Source organism: Metopolophium dirhodum, chromosome 8 (assembly GCF_019925205.1).
Source record: "Metopolophium dirhodum isolate CAU chromosome 8, ASM1992520v1, whole genome shotgun sequence".
NCBI lineage: Eukaryota > Metazoa > Arthropoda > Insecta > Hemiptera > Aphididae > Metopolophium > Metopolophium dirhodum.
In genome coordinates this window covers 7,963,083-7,979,974 of record NC_083567.1, presented here as the reverse complement: position 1 = coordinate 7,979,974, position 16,892 = coordinate 7,963,083, and the positions used below count along the sequence as shown (strand labels likewise).

Here is a 16,892-nt window from a genome sequence, read left to right as displayed (position 1 = left end):
ACTCGCGTCATTATACGAAATGCCAGTTACAAGTGCGTTAACGATGAATTATGGTTGTTGAATCATTCAAATCGGTCCGAAGCGATTTTATGAATAAAAACCACTCGAACTAAGAAATCGTGATTTTTTTTCTTGGCTCCGTACGCCGCAAGTGCCTAGTTCGTTTACGATCAGCGCCAGGTTCGATTAACTTCTGTACTATATACTATGATGTCTGGAACGTGAAAAATATCATTCTAAACATTGTGTCCCGTGGCTCGTGTCGACGAGTATGATGAATATAAAAGAAAAATCTATTTTATGATGTTTTATAATCGCGCGCGTGTTACGTAGGCGCCGGGCGCCGAGTGGGGTTTCGTAAGGTTTCGTGACGTTTGCGAAAAAATAGAAACATCATAAACCACGTGGGTTCTCTTGCATCGCCGGTGACGATTTTGCGCGGAATTTCTTGGCAGCCTGTTTCTATTTAAATACTTCAATTCCGTCAGTTGAGCGTTCATTATATAGTGCTATAGTGTTGGGATGATACGCTAGGTACACCGACTAATTATTGTTAATATTTGTACCAAAATTGCACGTCACCATGTCGTTTCTCGATATCGTTTCGAAATTCAACCAACAGGCCGACAGCCATTCGAAATCGCAGTCTCTGAACCCGTTTTCGGAGCAATTCGAACAGTCGCGATCGCCGTCTCCTCGATTTTCCCGGGAGGAATACGGAAAGTGAGTACACACACACACACACACACACACACACACCGCAACATTCATAATAGATTTACAAAAGTATTTTATATTTTTTTTTTTGTAATACAATTTCCCGTCGGGTTCTGTGTGTTTCAATCGTATCATATTGATATTATGTTCCGTAGGCCTATAGCGGGCTCTAAGACAGATCTGAGGGGACGCAAAGCAAAGTCGCACATTTGCCGCGAGATCTTGGAACTGTGCACCGTCATACACGATGTGGGCACGTACAATACGAAAAAGAGAGATCCCGACGACGAGGACCAACCGATCGACGACGGAACAATTATCGTCAGTTTTGGTGAACTTTTCCAGGTGAGTTTTCCGCCGATAAAACATATAGAATATAAATACCGCGGGCGATGTCAATTTTTTCCCCGTACGACTCGGAGCATTCACGAATTTTCTTTTTTTTACGAAATTAATATTATATCATAATAATATGCGATCGTTACTCGTCAGTCGATATTCGATTTCCTACATCATATTAGGTACTCTCAGACCAGACTCCACGCGCAAATACAGGTGCTATTATTATTGTCTATAATATTATATGTGCCCGTTCAGGTGTACGTTGCACAATGACGAAATACTAATAATTATTGAGTTCAGTACAGATTTCGCGAAACGCGTGATTAAAATTATAATGTGTAAAAAGATTTGTACTTTTTTTCTTTCAGATTTACACGAAAATATCGGACAAAGTGGTGGGTCTGCTGATAGCGGCCAAACGCCGCGGTTTCGTGTATTTCGATCGGGAAATACTTTTCCAAGTAAGTGTGCAGGCTTGCGCCGTAGATACGATACGATCGCGAATACGTGCGCGCTTGTGAATGGGCCTAAAAAAAAAAAAAAAGTAAATGGGATTTGATCGTAAATTCACTAAAACGGCCGTGTCCACCTTGAATACAGAAATAGATCGATGGCCGGTGATGATTAAGCCGGAGCGTCCCCTGGCACATGGCCACCGGCATTCCTCGACAAAACAAAATAAATGCGGATTCCGCACATATAGTCCCAATGTCAGTACATAGTAATCGTTTACAAATTATAATACGAACGCAATAAATTTCCACACGATTCCGACCTACATAAGTCCGCGGCCGGTCGCACGCGCGATCCTCCGTGTTATCAAATAATGTACCTATATAATATATTATGCATATACGCACTTGCATCTCGTTTCCGAATATTAAAATATTATTATATATATCCCGTGTGTATAGCGCGCCGTCGTTTTAGACATTTTATTGTCGCTCAGCAATGTGAAAACCGAGACATGTTTTGGCAACGTTTTGTGAAATTAAAGTTCCGAATCTACGCACATATGCTGTTTTTTATTATTATAATTTTTTTTTTTTTTTTTTCTGTCATTCGTCCCTTCCTGTTGTCCCGCGCGGCGTAGGTGAAAAAACCCTTTTTGACAAAGTTCATCAATCGCGTGTGTGCCAGCAGAATTTTTCCTTGGCTTGCGGCCCTAATTGAATTTTACAGCTAATTATATTGTGATACGTTTTATTTCCGCTAAACCAAGAAATTGCTAAACAAATGATTCAAGCAAATGCCAATTCCATTTAACTGACTCATGCGCCATTGTTTATCAAAACCGTTTGTTGTTTCGTAATATTGCTAAATTGAAATGTGTGTTGATTGTACTACAGTCAACAACTGCAAGTACACTCTACGTCTCTACGTTGTTATTACTTATTACAATCGTAACAACAATATCGATAACATACTTACTACATAGTGTATATTGCACACATCTATATATAGAGTCATGTCATTTGTTTGTCGGTGTTATGATAATTATAGCTGGTGACTTGTATAATTATATTTTTCTAATTACATATTGTTTTTATTTTAGAGAAGAGATGACGATGTACTTATCGCTCTGTTGAAACCCATTTCCGAAATTAGCAAAATATTAAAAGAGGACATAAGTCAGGCGAACTCGTCGGCACCTGTTGAGTCGAAGCCAGTGGAAAAAAAAAAATCACCTTCATCCAGTAAAACGAAACGAACTAAACCCGAGTCTAAAAAAGAGCAAAACGAAACGTCCACTAATCATTTGACGATCGATGACCAACCAAATGTCATATTATCACCGGAACTTACAAATGGCAATTCACTTGTCGTAGAAATTGGAATCAATGACGACTGTAAAACAAATTGTGACGAACTAATAGACGTCAAAGTGTTTGACGTCGATAACGTCGAGCAGAACGATGACGATCATAACGCAAACTGTAACGAACAAGTCGACGATATACTCGTTGAAGGAGAATTAGTTAATAATGTTGTTGAAATTTCAGAAAATATGGAAAATCAATGTAATCAAGTAGAAGATGACATATCGGAGGAAGTGAACGGTTTAATTATTGATGACGAAACTGATACGAAAGAAATCGATGGTCCCTCCGATGATGTTATTGAAAATAAAATCGAAATCTGCGATTTGGCAGCGGACGACACTAGCGGCGAAGTGGGGGCGGAAGTCGAAAATGTTCAAAGCGAAACGTACATTGAGATTAATAAAACTCATACGAACGACGGTCAAGTAGACGTGACAGAAGAAAGTATAAACGACGTGGTCAACGGTACCGAAAATATCATCAATAACGAAACAGAACAGCACATGTGTTTTTAATGAAAACCACCGACAGCATTCGGAATATCCGAATGAGAAATGTCTACTTGGTGCATTTCTTAAAAAAAAAAATATTCCATAGATAAGTTTAAGGTGTAAGTCGAAGTAAAAATAGGTATTGTAGGAACAATAGAATATTATTGAAATATATAAAAGTAGTAAAGTACTGCCAACAAACCAATAATTTGGTACATATTTATATTGTATACGCATCAATACATGGGTACTATGATAATTGATAATTATTATAAACAATGTTAGATCATACGATTTACTATTGTTATTATTATTATTATTATTATTGACGCCGTAGGGTAAATTTTATAATCACAATAGAATTATTAATACCACTTACCTAAATTTGCACTGCAGTATAGGTTAATAATAATAATTGTACATTATTTTTGTAAATAATATTTATTTTGTGCCGAAAAGTAGATATAGGCACTATAGGTTAGGTGTAAATGTGTAAACGTTTTAAAACATCATGCTTAATATTATTGCAACTACGTAAACCTGTTTAAATAGAAAAAAAAGAATACCACTTAAAATACGTTCATAAATTGGTTTTTAACATGCAAATCACTTCACTAAAAGTGTCATCACTGGCTAATTTTATCAAGTTTATTCATGTACTTAGTTTTTGTATTTTAGCTAATACGCTTATTGAACCCTTGAGGTTAAGTTACAGATTGTGTATATAACAATAAAGAAAAATAAACATGTAAATTAATAGGGATTTTAGGTTGGGTTGTGATACATTTTCACGCACGTTTTATCTCTATTAAGAAACAATATCGTTACTATTAAAAATTCATTTTTTTTTTTAAATTATCATTTAAATTTAATACCTACCTATTAATGATTATGAGTAATTTATTTTATTGTAGCTTTACTTTTAGGTATAATTTATTATAACAGGGTGTAAAAATGAAAAATATAAAAAAAGATGATGTACATCTAGGATAACTAAATTTTAATAACTATTGTATTTCCAATTGAGTTACCTTAATTATATATATAATCTACTTTTTTATATTATAAAAGTTCTAAAAAAATTATATAAATTTATATAATATATATAGTTGTTTGTGTTAATGCCTTTGTTTTATTGTGTAAATTATGTTGTAAGTGAAAAATGTTTAAAATGTATTTAATCTTCAAAAAAAACATTAATTGGTGTTCCCCGATAAAATATGTGTTATTTATAGACATTTTATTTGTTAAAAATGTAAAACATTTAAAGTAGTCGAGACCAGTGAAAAGAAAAAAACATTAAATTCATGTTATATAAGTACGTATATAAATATATAAGCCAATTATTTTTGTATTATTAATTTAATGTTATTTATATAGTTATTTATAATTTATATACATGAAAAACAAATAAAAATTATAATTTATTTTGTCTGATTTTAAAAATATGCTCTTATTAAATGGCAATTGAACTTTGAAGTGCTTAACGTCTTTTTATTTCTATGCATTTCGTAGAGTTAATTAGTTCAAAGTGTATGGAAATGATAAAACAATATAATTTATTGTGTATAAGTACCTACCTAAATAAAATGTTCATTGCTAACATTTGCTATTTGTATTACTATGTGATTGCAATTGTTTTTTTTTCGCACCTAACTACAGTCTATACCTTATGATTAATGCATTTGTGTGATAAGTATAATAATTTTTTTGCGACGAATCGTATTATCTTTGTTCAAAATGTTATATAATTTTCAATGAAGTCTTCGAAAATGTTTAATGGTGTTTTTATTACTTACGTAATATTTCTAAATCGATTCGACACTAAAGATTTTGAGACTAACGAGACAGTCGTACAATATTTATTAATTTATTTATTAGAAATTATAAATAAAAATAAACAAATAAATATGTCGAGAATATAAGAACAATCGGTATGTTCACAACGAAAATATGATATATTTGTTTTTAAACAATTTTCATGAAATAAATAAATAAATTTAGCTAAACCTGAGTAATAAATAATAATGATATGAATCCAAACAATAATTTAATAATGGTACCTAGGATACAACTCTAAGACCAAATCAATATTTGTTGGACGACAGGCTGGCTGACGAACCGGACGAAGACGACGGCGACGGCTGGTAACTGTTGTAGGCCATCGAATGAGCGGAATCGGAGGAATGGCTCGAGTAACCCGTTGGCTCCCACGAGCTGGACGACTCGTAGCCGGAAGACTGCGGTGGCCCGTACATGGGTGGAGGTCCGGATGTGGACGACGGTTCGGCGGACCCCGGGAATCCGGGCAGGTGCAACGGGAGCCCGGGAATGCCGGACTTCTTCAGGAACTCCTTGAGGAGGAACCCGAGCACCAGCATTATGGCCACCTTGCTGAGCACCAGCGCCTTGGTGGCCTTCATGCTGACGAGGGCCATCATTATGGGCATGAGCATCTTGAGCTTCATCTTCATCATCATCATGAGCGGCATCAGCATCTTGTCTTGCATCATGCCCATCTCCATGTCAGCTACAAACGGTATAAATGCAATATTGAGTTCGGATTGTTTGAGCTTCACTAACGACTGAACGAATTTATACACAGATCGGACGACCTTGAGAAATTCGACTATACTTAAAATATCCAAACCTCTAGCTGTGGTGGTAGTTGTTGCGGCGGCGGCGGCGGCAGAGGCGGCTGGACCAGCCTCGTTGTCCATTGCCCGGGCGTCCCGCACCGGCGTGGCAACGTTTGGCTCGTTGACCCGGCGCTCGATGTACGCGCCGGCTGCTCGCACCAGCTCTGCGTCTACGTCACCGTCGGCTTCCACGTCGGCGGCGCGGCCGTCCCGCAGGAACTCCAACACGTTGCCCTTCAGACATCCCACGGCGCCCGGTCCCAGCGAACACCTGTCCAGCACCCTGTCCAGCAGACCGTCGACCGGGCGGTCGGCTGCAACTGCGACCCCGGCCACGGCCAGTGCGACCGCGGCTAGCACCACCACCGAGAGCGACGACACGGACACTGTTGTTCTTCTGCTGTGCATCGTAAACGAATGTTTGGCCACGCCTCTCCGCGCAAGCATTATATACCACCGGCACTGGCCCACTGCCCAACATAACTACGGCCGGCCGGACGACCGGTTGCGGGTGGCGCGTGACAAATACGCTAATCTCTCCGCATTACGGTCGGCGCGCGTCGCCTTCGGAATACTAAGCGGCGGTGGCGGGCCCCCGTTCTATGCGCGCGCGCGCGGGTCCTTCGTCCTTTTCGGACGTACAGGACGTCCGAATAATAGTGAAACGGCGGCGATCGCGAGATGCAAATGACGGCGGCAATCCGTGACTACAATTAATGCGATTGACAAAAATCGTCTCGTCTCGTCTTGTATTATTTTTTCATATCCGAGTTTCGTGACGACGCGCACTCAAACTTTGGACGAAAAACTTAGGTTCCAATTTTCGTCCGATCGATTTTCTCGTGCATTATCTGCTGCATGAACTGACGGTTTGAGTGTGCAGCGTAGTGCACCGCTGCTTGATTCTAACAGCCTACGACGATCCGCCTTAAAAATGTCCTCGGCCCTCTTTATGCCGTTTAAAAACTACATTTCAAGATAGACTTGGATTTTCGCGGATAAGGTCCTGTTGAGCTGCCAAACGTATTTCAGTCTTATAATTTTTCCTTTTTTTTTGGGGGGGGGGGGGGCTGTTTGCACAACTTTTGATTATGTCATGGTGGAAAATATAGGATTCAGCTTTACCGCTTCTAAAGAACAATACGAAAAATCACTTTAAATATTTGATATTTCTACGTTCATTGTAAGTGACGGAAGTGACCAATACGTTGGTTGAGATATGCATTTAAATTATTTTTTTTTAATATGAAATTATTCTTTATTTAATATAGTGTGTTTTAAATATTATGAAAACAATTAAACGCTCAAATCGTAGAGACTTTTTAGTGTATAAACGAAATAAGATTCATCCAGATATCCAGTATTAGATACTGTATAAGTAGATAACACCATTGGGTAAAGTATTAATAATTCAACAATGTTATTACCTATAAAATTGAACATCATATTATTTGTGTACTAATTACTTATGAATTTAGCTTAAAATATTGTATACTTAATAATCTAAAATGTATGTGATTTAGTTTCATTTCATGATTTTTTATATATGAAGTTAAGTTTTTAAAATAAAAAAAAATAGGTACCTACTGTTATATAAACTAACACAGGGATAAAGATATTTTAAATTTGTTTTTATTAAGAGATATTAAAATATACGAAAAGCTAAACTTATACAATCCTTATGTGATAGAATATTTTTAAAGTATTTAAACTGTATTTCTAGATATAACTATTGTGTTTTTACTTCGATTTTTTCAAAAGTCAAGTGTTATATTATAGTGTGCACTATTTAAATGTGCGTTTATAATACTTTATATAGCTCATTGTTATTTTTTCATATTTAAGGTTTTCGGACGACTGCGAAATCGATTTTAAGCGCATCTAAAATATATTTAAAAACCGAACGATAAAAATCGTACCAGATAATGCAGTGCGTGTATAATAAATAACTTGTAATAATAATGAAAAATACCAAATCATCAAGAATTTCAAGATAAAAATTCAAATTTGTAAACTGTTCTGGGAAACATTAAAAGAGTTTTAAAAACTAAAGAAATATTAAATAATTAGGTACCTTTGTATATTAAAAAAAGTGGGTAAGTGGACGTCTCTCTGCTGTACAGTAGGTTACAAGTGGGTCAATGTATAAAGGATTGTATTAAACTTGAATTCAATGATATAATATTATCATTGTATAAGAAAAACAATTGTGAGCGGAGACGGTTTGTCAGTCTGGATTTTGTTATTATTTATTTTATCCTGTAAGTTGTATTATATTATAATAGGTATTATTATTTTTTATTCGTTTCAATGGTTATATAAAAATTTAATTTAATTTAAAAATGTGTCGGTGGTTTTTCCTGTGGCATTAAATAACTATTGAGAAAATCAAAAATGACCTTTCTAAAGTACCATCTTGAACCAATTTGCTAAAAAATAAGGTACTTTATTATGTTGGAATCAAAGCACACCTTCTGGAAGATATTTTGTATACAGGTTATAAAAAAAAAAATAAAAAAATAAAAATAAACACCATTGTAAAATCACTAACTTCCTCGCTCTGCTCAGAATCTAAAATACACTGATGAAAATATTGAAAATTTACTTTTTTTTCATTATCACATAAACATTTTATAATATCTGTAGGGATTACAGACGAATCGCTAGGTATTCATCTCTTTTGCTCACCTACACAGCTATGTATTGTTTTTATAAATTAGAATAATAATGTATTTATGATTGTTGACTTTACAGAATTTTATAAAATTACTAAACTATTTAAGATTTTCAACACAGCAATGAATATATTGGTGATATTGTGCGTTGTCGGTCTGGCTAATGATTGGGCCCACGAAACAATCATTATCCATGGGCCCCTTTAAAAAAGAACACTTCTAGCTGGGTAAATTTATTTTGTATGTAGGTACAATTAATATCATAACTTACTATAACTAGAGTCCAATATCTCATGAACATGGTACTTATTAATTATTAGTTAGAATTATTTTGTGTCAAATTTATATAAGTTAATATAAATAAAATAATGTATAGGTTTAATTGCACATGTCAATTTTAAAGGACCATGATTTTTATAACAAAATTAACGTGTCGCTGCCCGCTGGGAATATCTCGTACATTTTTTAATTATAGCTCTAATTTCATTACAAAGATCATGCCCCACCATTGGTCTATAAAAATATAAAATGTTACTTGTGTATAGCATGGCGGATATATATTATCATATTGAACAATATTATTAAACGAAAAATAAATAAATAATACCTACATACAATTTCAACGAGTACCTATTTTTCTTTATTACCCATTTCCCATCGGATTATCATTAGTTATCAAAATGTGAGAACCAAATAAATTAAAAATATTATACGCAATATGTTGTATTTTTGAAAATATAAGTTCGGTATAAGTTAATGAATAAAATTATTTTTTCCTCCTGAATTTTTTTTTTAGACCATGGTAAAAGGGAAATTATTAGTCATTATATTATTAAAAATTCGTGAGAAGCGTGAGTTAAATAAGTAAGATTTTTTTTTAATTTCTTTCTCATTTTGCATTAAATAAAAATTTTCAATAGCCCCCGGTGGGCTAGACCGACAGTGATTTTATGTACCTACGAGAAATATAATTTATTAACAATTTAAAACTAAACCTACAAAACCAAACATGATAAAACAAATATTGAGATAGTTAAACATTCTGTTTTATCTTTAAGTTGAATTATTTAAATTTTAAGTTCTTGTAAAATCACATGCAATTTTTAATTACCTAATCCTTTAAACTTTTTTTGTTGAAGTTTAAGTTAGTGATCCATAAAATAATTTTAAATAATAACTAAAAAAGGCAAGATAAATTAATAATGTGTTTGATGTATTTGTGATCGAATATATCTGATAAACTCAATATTATCTTGTGCCAATTGTTTTTACTTTTTATTTTTCTGGTTGTCAGTCTTTTTTTACACTAGTATTTTCAATAAAGTCAAACATCAAGAATCCGTTTTTAAACAAATACCTACCTTACAACAAAAAATGCAAATTAGACTTTAACAGTATTTTAGGTACCACAATCATATTTTATTGATGAGTCAGAAGCATTATAATTATATTTATTTATGTTATCAAGCCATAGACTATAGCGGTAAGATAGGTATTTATTAAATCAAAACATTTGCACGTACATCATAAGTAGGCAAGCATAATATGGCTTTGAATTAATATGCCCAACACCGAACAATAATACAGTACGAGGTGAACAAACCAATTAGTTTGGTACGTATAATGATAAGTATAGAATCATAAATTTTAGCTTTCATTTGAAGTACTTTTCATAATCAGTGTTTAAAAATTATATTGATAAGTGATAACTATTTAAAAAAAAATGTAGTGCCTGTATTTAAATAAATTTAAAAATTGTCATTTAATGAATTCCGATCGAATTTGATTACAATAATATTATTTGCCGACTGTATAATATAGTTTAATCATTCAGTAAGACAGTACCTACCTATATAAAGCTATCTGCTATCTGCATGCTGTCTAGGTTTAGATTCTAAGTGAAGCGTTGAATGTATTGTCGCATTAGTTATTCAATGATATGTGTTCGTTTTTTAAATGTTATATTTCAGATTGATGTTGATAACATTTTTGTTATTAAGTACTATAGAGCATAGGGGAAGACCAATATAGGTATATTACATTCTGAGCGGAGTGGAAGAATGTATTGGTTTGAAAATTCCAAGTAGGTAGTTTTAGAAAGCGTCGAGAAAAACTACCGACAAATTACGAAAAACCGGTAAACATGGGATTTTAATTTCTAACGCTTTGTCTATCACCATAGCAACGATGAAAAAATAGTAATATTATAAGGACTACGCTAACCGCTCAGAATCGTTTTTTGTATACAATAGTTTATCATTGTATTCAAATATAACACATTCATTACAACTACTGTACAGCAGAGTGGTACCCACTTGTCGACCTTTTACTATATTAGGCATATAGGCACAGTATTATACAAATAGAAACAGATAAATAATATTTTTTAAATGTTTTACGGCCCCCCTAGTTGACTTAATATACTATAATATAGGAGCTTGCAGTTGTCTGACAACAATTATTCCTAGTTTATATTGACCATATAGTTGCGTTAGGTGATAGGTAGAACAGATTTAATAGCTAGGCATAGCATAACAACTGAAAACTAGAATAGATTTAATCCATCCTGTGGGTTGTGGTACAGCATCAAAATACAATGCCAATAAAGTTTCACTTTTGGTTTCAGTTTAGAACAATTTAAAATACAGTAAAACTTCGGTAAGACAGAACTTCTATAAGATGGAAACCTAGGTAACAAAGACAATTTTTTTAGCCCCGATTCAAATACATAATATAGTAAATGCGATCCCCATCAAGTCGGAAACTTTGTTAAGACGGACAAATCGGACGGCCCCAAGCGATTCCGTCTTCGCGAGATTTTACTGTATATGAACGGTCCACAATAAATGAAATAACTGCTATTTACGATTTAATGACGACAATAATAATATATTATTGTACAACATTATAATAATTTATAATAACATAAATGTTTTTGGCAAAAAATTAGTTCATCCTACTAGCTGTATTACCTATATAGAAAAATAAATTACTAATAAAAATCTAAACAAATTATAAAATAAATGTAGTAGGTATACTACATTACTCATAGAAATAGACACACACCTTCTCGGCTCTGAACCGTTTTTCGTAAGCAACGGCTGATTTCTCATTACAGTGACCTGTTCCACGACAAGATACATTCTATTCTTCCTCGTACATTTTAGCAGTGCGTAGTCCTTGGATTTTCAACATTGGTTAGGTATACCAAAATTATGTTTTTAAATGTTGTACCTACCATATCTGTCGTATATCGTATTCATAGTAGACATTCGTCAATGTAATTTTATCTAATATATAAATAGTTTAAGTAGGAATATTTTCTATACTAATTAATTAAGATAGGGTAGACCAGCGAAGCAAGATATTGGGCTGAGGCGACACTTTTATTTTTTTATATAACACTGCCACACGAGCAGTCCCCCCGCAGCTGTTGTCGTGAAATTCGTCAAGAGTATGTATGAGCGACGGTCTTACACGTGTGAGCAACGACTGTCGCACGTGCTAATAGTATAGCCTAAGTGTTTATTTTATTTTAATTGTTATATATTTTGATATATGTTATTTACATCAATAAAAGTGTTTCCGACCAAAAACTGTGTTTGAATATTATTTTAGTCATTCGCGTGCTTACCTTTTAAATAGGAACAACTATGGGATATACGTGACCGTATAGAATTTGCTCATCGCCTGTTTACCTGCACCAAATTATCGTACATCGTATGCGCATCAACATGCTGAATAATAAAAGGGTATAAAAACTATTTTTGATTGAAAATTCAATGATTGTCAGATATCATAATATGCAATAAATAGATATAAACAATCAAAAACAAAATGCATTAATTCAATTGAACTTTAGTCATACTTATATAAATGTACATAATATACCTATACATAATTTAATATTATAATAGTATAAAATTTTTAAGTTTAAAAATACTTAAATTACCTACATAGCAATAAGTCTTGGTTAAATAAGCATTTAAAGTTCAAATTTTGACAAAACTCAACAAAATCTCAAAATTTTTTTCTTTATTTTTTATTAGTAAAAAATTTATTTTATTTATAGTCTAGTTTTTGACGTTTAGGCGCCTATTCTAAATGATAGAAATTTAGAAAACAACTTGCGATTTTTGGTATACGCCTTTTTTTCCAGTTCTGTTGTTAAATAATATTGATGCGCAAATGATGAACGACCTTTTAAACGGTCGATGGGCAAACTATGTATGACCTAAAAATTGAACGATGCGCAACTGTCTTACAAAAAATGTCAAAATTAACAATAGTGATGCGCAAACGACAACCGGTGATATACGTAAAGTTACCTACTTACGGTCAATGAGGTATTTAGTGCTACAGTATATTATATGAAATCCTGATGGTCATTCTGATTTAGAAGGAACGAACGTATACATAATATAGACCGGACAAGTGCATGCCACCGTACCTCAACGAAGCTAAAAGCGCTAATCTAATTTATTTTAGAGAGAGACAATAGCATTGAGTGTACGAGGGTAAGGCGTCGATGAGCGCGTGTCATTGTATATACGACCAAGTGGCACCCAAGGGGGTTATAAATCCTGCACGATCAGAAACAATCTGTTATTTCTGTGTTCCAATGTTTACTAAACAGATATTGAGTTTTAATTTTTTTTTTTTTTTTATGGGTCGTACCTACACAATTTTGAAGAATTATAAAAAAAAATTAAAATAAATATTACAACGGAATAATTAAAATAGTTAGGTACCTAAGTATTTAAAAAAAGAAATAATTTATCTATTCTAAAAACGATTAAAATGACGAATAGGTAGCCGTAGCCGGTAAAACTATTTAGCATTGTCTTTATAATTTTCTGCCCAATGGCTTTCGTTGTCGCACACTCTACGCATAACGAGTAGTTACGAGTACGTTATAATTTATAGTACTCAAACGTAAATTCATAAATAGTTAATTTCGTGAATGAATGTGTGATCTGTGAAACTACGTATTATGCTAAAATTCGTATACTATTACGTCAAAAATACTGAAAAAATGTTTATATAATAATCAAAATATAATCAGTATCTACCTACGTCCTACATATTACGAAAAATGTCCGAAATTTCTAGGTCATTTAGTCAATAAATGTTTCCTAATAAAACCACCCCGATCCAACAAGTGATCTGTAACGAAAAATATGAAAAATACTGTAGCAATTGATAGTACCTACTCAAATACTCAATAAATACATTTATGAAGTATGACTTTATAGTTTATGATAATTAATTAGTTATAAACAATTTAATACAAAGTTCAAGGTACCTCATATATTGTTGAAACATTAATTAAAAATATCAAAAATACATGATCATAATTTTTTTTATTATTGTTTAAAGTTCTAAAGTTTAGAAATTATTTTGTAGGTAGTTGTAAATTTATATAATTTTAATTTTTATACTTAAGCCTTGAAAAATTAATCCGAATCCCCACATACGTTTTCTTAACTGGAAATAAAAAAAAAAGTTTAGGGTAAAGTACATACGTTTTCCATGACCATTCTTAAAGTTCATTTTTTTACGTTATTTGATTTTAAACATTTTAAACGTATATATAATAACAAGTTATAATTATTCATTAATCAAACAATTTTAGTATATTATTCAAAAAAGATTAATCTTAGAAATCTGAAACATTCAAGGTTTCTCATCATAATATATTGTACTTAATGCATTAATAATTAACAAATACCAATAACACGTTGCACAATTTTTTTTTATAAGCTATTGAAGTTTAAATTTTGACAGTATTCGTCAGATTAATAAAAATTCTCAAATTATTTTGTAGTTAAAAATGCATAAAATGTTTATAGTATAAGCTTGAAAAATATTTAGTTAGCATTTTATTTTTCACAGGGTGGTCGCCTTACAGTAACCAGAAATGACAAAATTACCTACATGTAACCTTTTTTGTTTCAAGTTCTAATTTGGACAAAATTGGATATTTAAACAAACAATAATAATTTTTCCCTTTACAAATTTTAGTTATTATATTGTAATTAAAAAAATATTGACTGTAGGAACTTGATACTTTTAAGTTTTTACTACTCCATATATTATTATATATTTTAAACACTTGATGAAACTTTCAAAATATTCAGTCTAATTTTAACAATATATATTATGAAATTATTTTATATTTTCAACTGTTCTAAGTTGCGTTAGTGGTATATTGTCTTATACGGTAATAACAATAATACGTATGATATTATACTATTATAGTATTATAATAGTTAATAATATATTAAAATATAAGCTATGTTTATGGAGGGACTTAAATCTTTTACGTATATTATTAGGTATATTTTAATACAAAGAAATTTAAAAAATATTCAGATTAGCCTTAAGTTATTACCTTCTTGTTTATATCGTATTACTAATAGAAAAATAAAATACTAGTAGTAATATAAATAATTGATAAAATATACCTACTTAGAAACATAGGCAGACAGTGTGTCTCCGCTCAGAATCGTTTTTCGTATGCAATTATTGAGTTCAAATTTAACATATCTATTACAGTGACCTACTCTATGACGAGATTCACTCGACACCTACTATACAGCAGGAGCGACTTTCCCAGTTTTTTCAACAATAAAGGCACACAAAATATTATTAGATTAACAGCTAAAATATTATGAATCATTATGGTATTTAATAGTTTACGTTTAATATAATGTATCTTAGTATCTACAGCTATAGTTTTCATGCTCAACGAATAAAATAGATAGCTTATACTCATATATTTTATATTATATAATATAATTTATAATATTTCATAAAATAATTTTGGAAATTACCGTTTACCATTTTTACAATTGATACTACCTATAATAATAATGAACCTAGTATCAGAAAATCAGTCATTACAATAAAGCCAATCAGGCAATATCTAATGAGATATCAATTTTTTTAAATTGTATAAGTCATCGTACGTTTGAATTGGCTGCATGCATTCATTCTGAATAATCCCCCTTTTAAGAAATTAATTCTCCTTTATCTGAAGAATAGTTATGACGGCTGTCGATAACAAAAAAAAACCCATTATTCAAACCCTATTTACGAATAAAGAAACAGTAGGTTGTTACTACACAATTTTGTATTTTACGAGATACACATCTCGGTTACCCAATAACCATGTTTTTAGACATTAAAACAAGGATGATTTCGTTATTTTATTGAATTTATTTTCCGATATTATAACATGTTTGAGGTGTTTAATGGAGTGGAATGAAGAATAAGTTCTATGATTTAATATTAAAATCAACTATACATACAACTTTTCTAGTAACATTTTTCAAGTATATAAAAATGCATACAAATTCTTAAAATATTCATCATACATTCGGCAAACTGAAATCACCAAAATTGAACACACGTTATTCGGATTCATAGTTTTTTTTTTTTTTTAATTGTATATTGTCGAGTGTTACTGCTGGGTAGCTACTCACCTCCCGCATTCAAAAGCCATGTTAATAAATTCAGCACATATGCTCATTGTAAATATTATATTACAAATTGTATATAATCTAATAAATGTTAAAAAAAAAAAATGTATGATAGTATGTATTTAGCTGATTATTATTTTAAATTATTATTATTTTTATTATTTAATATACATATATATAAAATATAATGAATAGGTGTATAATCATTGTCCGTTTGTACCTATGTAAGTTATTGTGTAATACTAATCTACTAATAACATTTAAAAAAAAAATTATTTATATTCTTGTATTTTGCAATTTAATTTCACAATTATAATTAATTGAATTTAATAAAATATGAAAGGACGCCAATGTTAAAAATAAGAAATTAGTTTATAATAGTAATAATAATAATGTTTAATGTGGATGGAATTTCTTCACTGATCATTATATTTATCAAATATAAGTATATGTAATAATTTAATGAATATTCTTACACATTTTTAAACCCATAAGCTTTGTAGGTGCAATCAATCATCGTTTTGGATTGACTCGTGATTCGTGAATTTGTGTACCCATAGTTTATTATTTTTAATTTGTAAACGATAGCAGTAGGTTTAGATCATATTTTGACAAATTTATAAATATTATACTAATATACCTAATTAATTATAAATTATGCAAAGATTTGGAAAAAGGAAAAAACATCGGTGTGATAATAACATACTACAACGACACATAA

At 31.7% G+C, this 16,892-nt stretch overlaps 2 protein-coding genes across 2 annotated transcripts; one reads left to right on the top strand and one right to left on the bottom strand.

The window, feature by feature from the left end:
* Nucleotides 1-68: 68 nt before the first annotated feature.
* Nucleotides 69-4,878, top strand: LOC132950568 (uncharacterized). The gene is made up of 4 exons (XM_061022083.1): nucleotides 69-723; nucleotides 873-1,062; nucleotides 1,428-1,520; nucleotides 2,615-4,878. The coding sequence occupies exons 1-4, from the start codon at nucleotides 584-586 to the stop codon at nucleotides 3,395-3,397; spliced, it is 1,206 nt and encodes a 401-aa protein (XP_060878066.1). The 5' UTR covers nucleotides 69-583; the 3' UTR covers nucleotides 3,398-4,878.
* A 349-nt stretch (nucleotides 4,879-5,227) lies between these two features.
* Nucleotides 5,228-6,442, bottom strand: LOC132950569 (uncharacterized). Its single transcript, XM_061022084.1, has 2 exons — nucleotides 6,024-6,442; nucleotides 5,228-5,903 (listed from the first exon to the last, which is right to left on the bottom strand). The coding sequence occupies exons 1-2, from the start codon at nucleotides 6,418-6,420 to the stop codon at nucleotides 5,461-5,463; spliced, it is 840 nt and encodes a 279-aa protein (XP_060878067.1). The 5' UTR covers nucleotides 6,421-6,442; the 3' UTR covers nucleotides 5,228-5,460.
* Between the last annotated feature and the right edge of the window lie 10,450 nt (nucleotides 6,443-16,892).

Bases quoted from the DNA above. Each gene is read 5' to 3' on its own strand.
- LOC132950568 (XM_061022083.1), top strand. From the start codon at position 584: ATGTCGTTTCTCGATATCGTTTCGAAATTCAACCAACAGGCCGACAGC. The intron at 724-872 runs GTGAGTACACAC...TATGTTCCGTAG, and splicing joins TCCCGGGAGGAATACGGAAA to GCCTATAGCGGGCTCTAAGA. The intron at 1,521-2,614 runs GTAAGTGTGCAG...TTTTTATTTTAG, and splicing joins ATCGGGAAATACTTTTCCAA to AGAAGAGATGACGATGTACT.
- LOC132950569 (XM_061022084.1), bottom strand. From the start codon at position 6,420: ATGCACAGCAGAAGAACAACAGTGTCCGTGTCGTCGCTCTCGGTGGTG. The intron at 5,904-6,023 runs GTTTGGATATTT...TACCGTTTGTAG, and splicing joins AACTACCACCACAGCTAGAG to CTGACATGGAGATGGGCATG.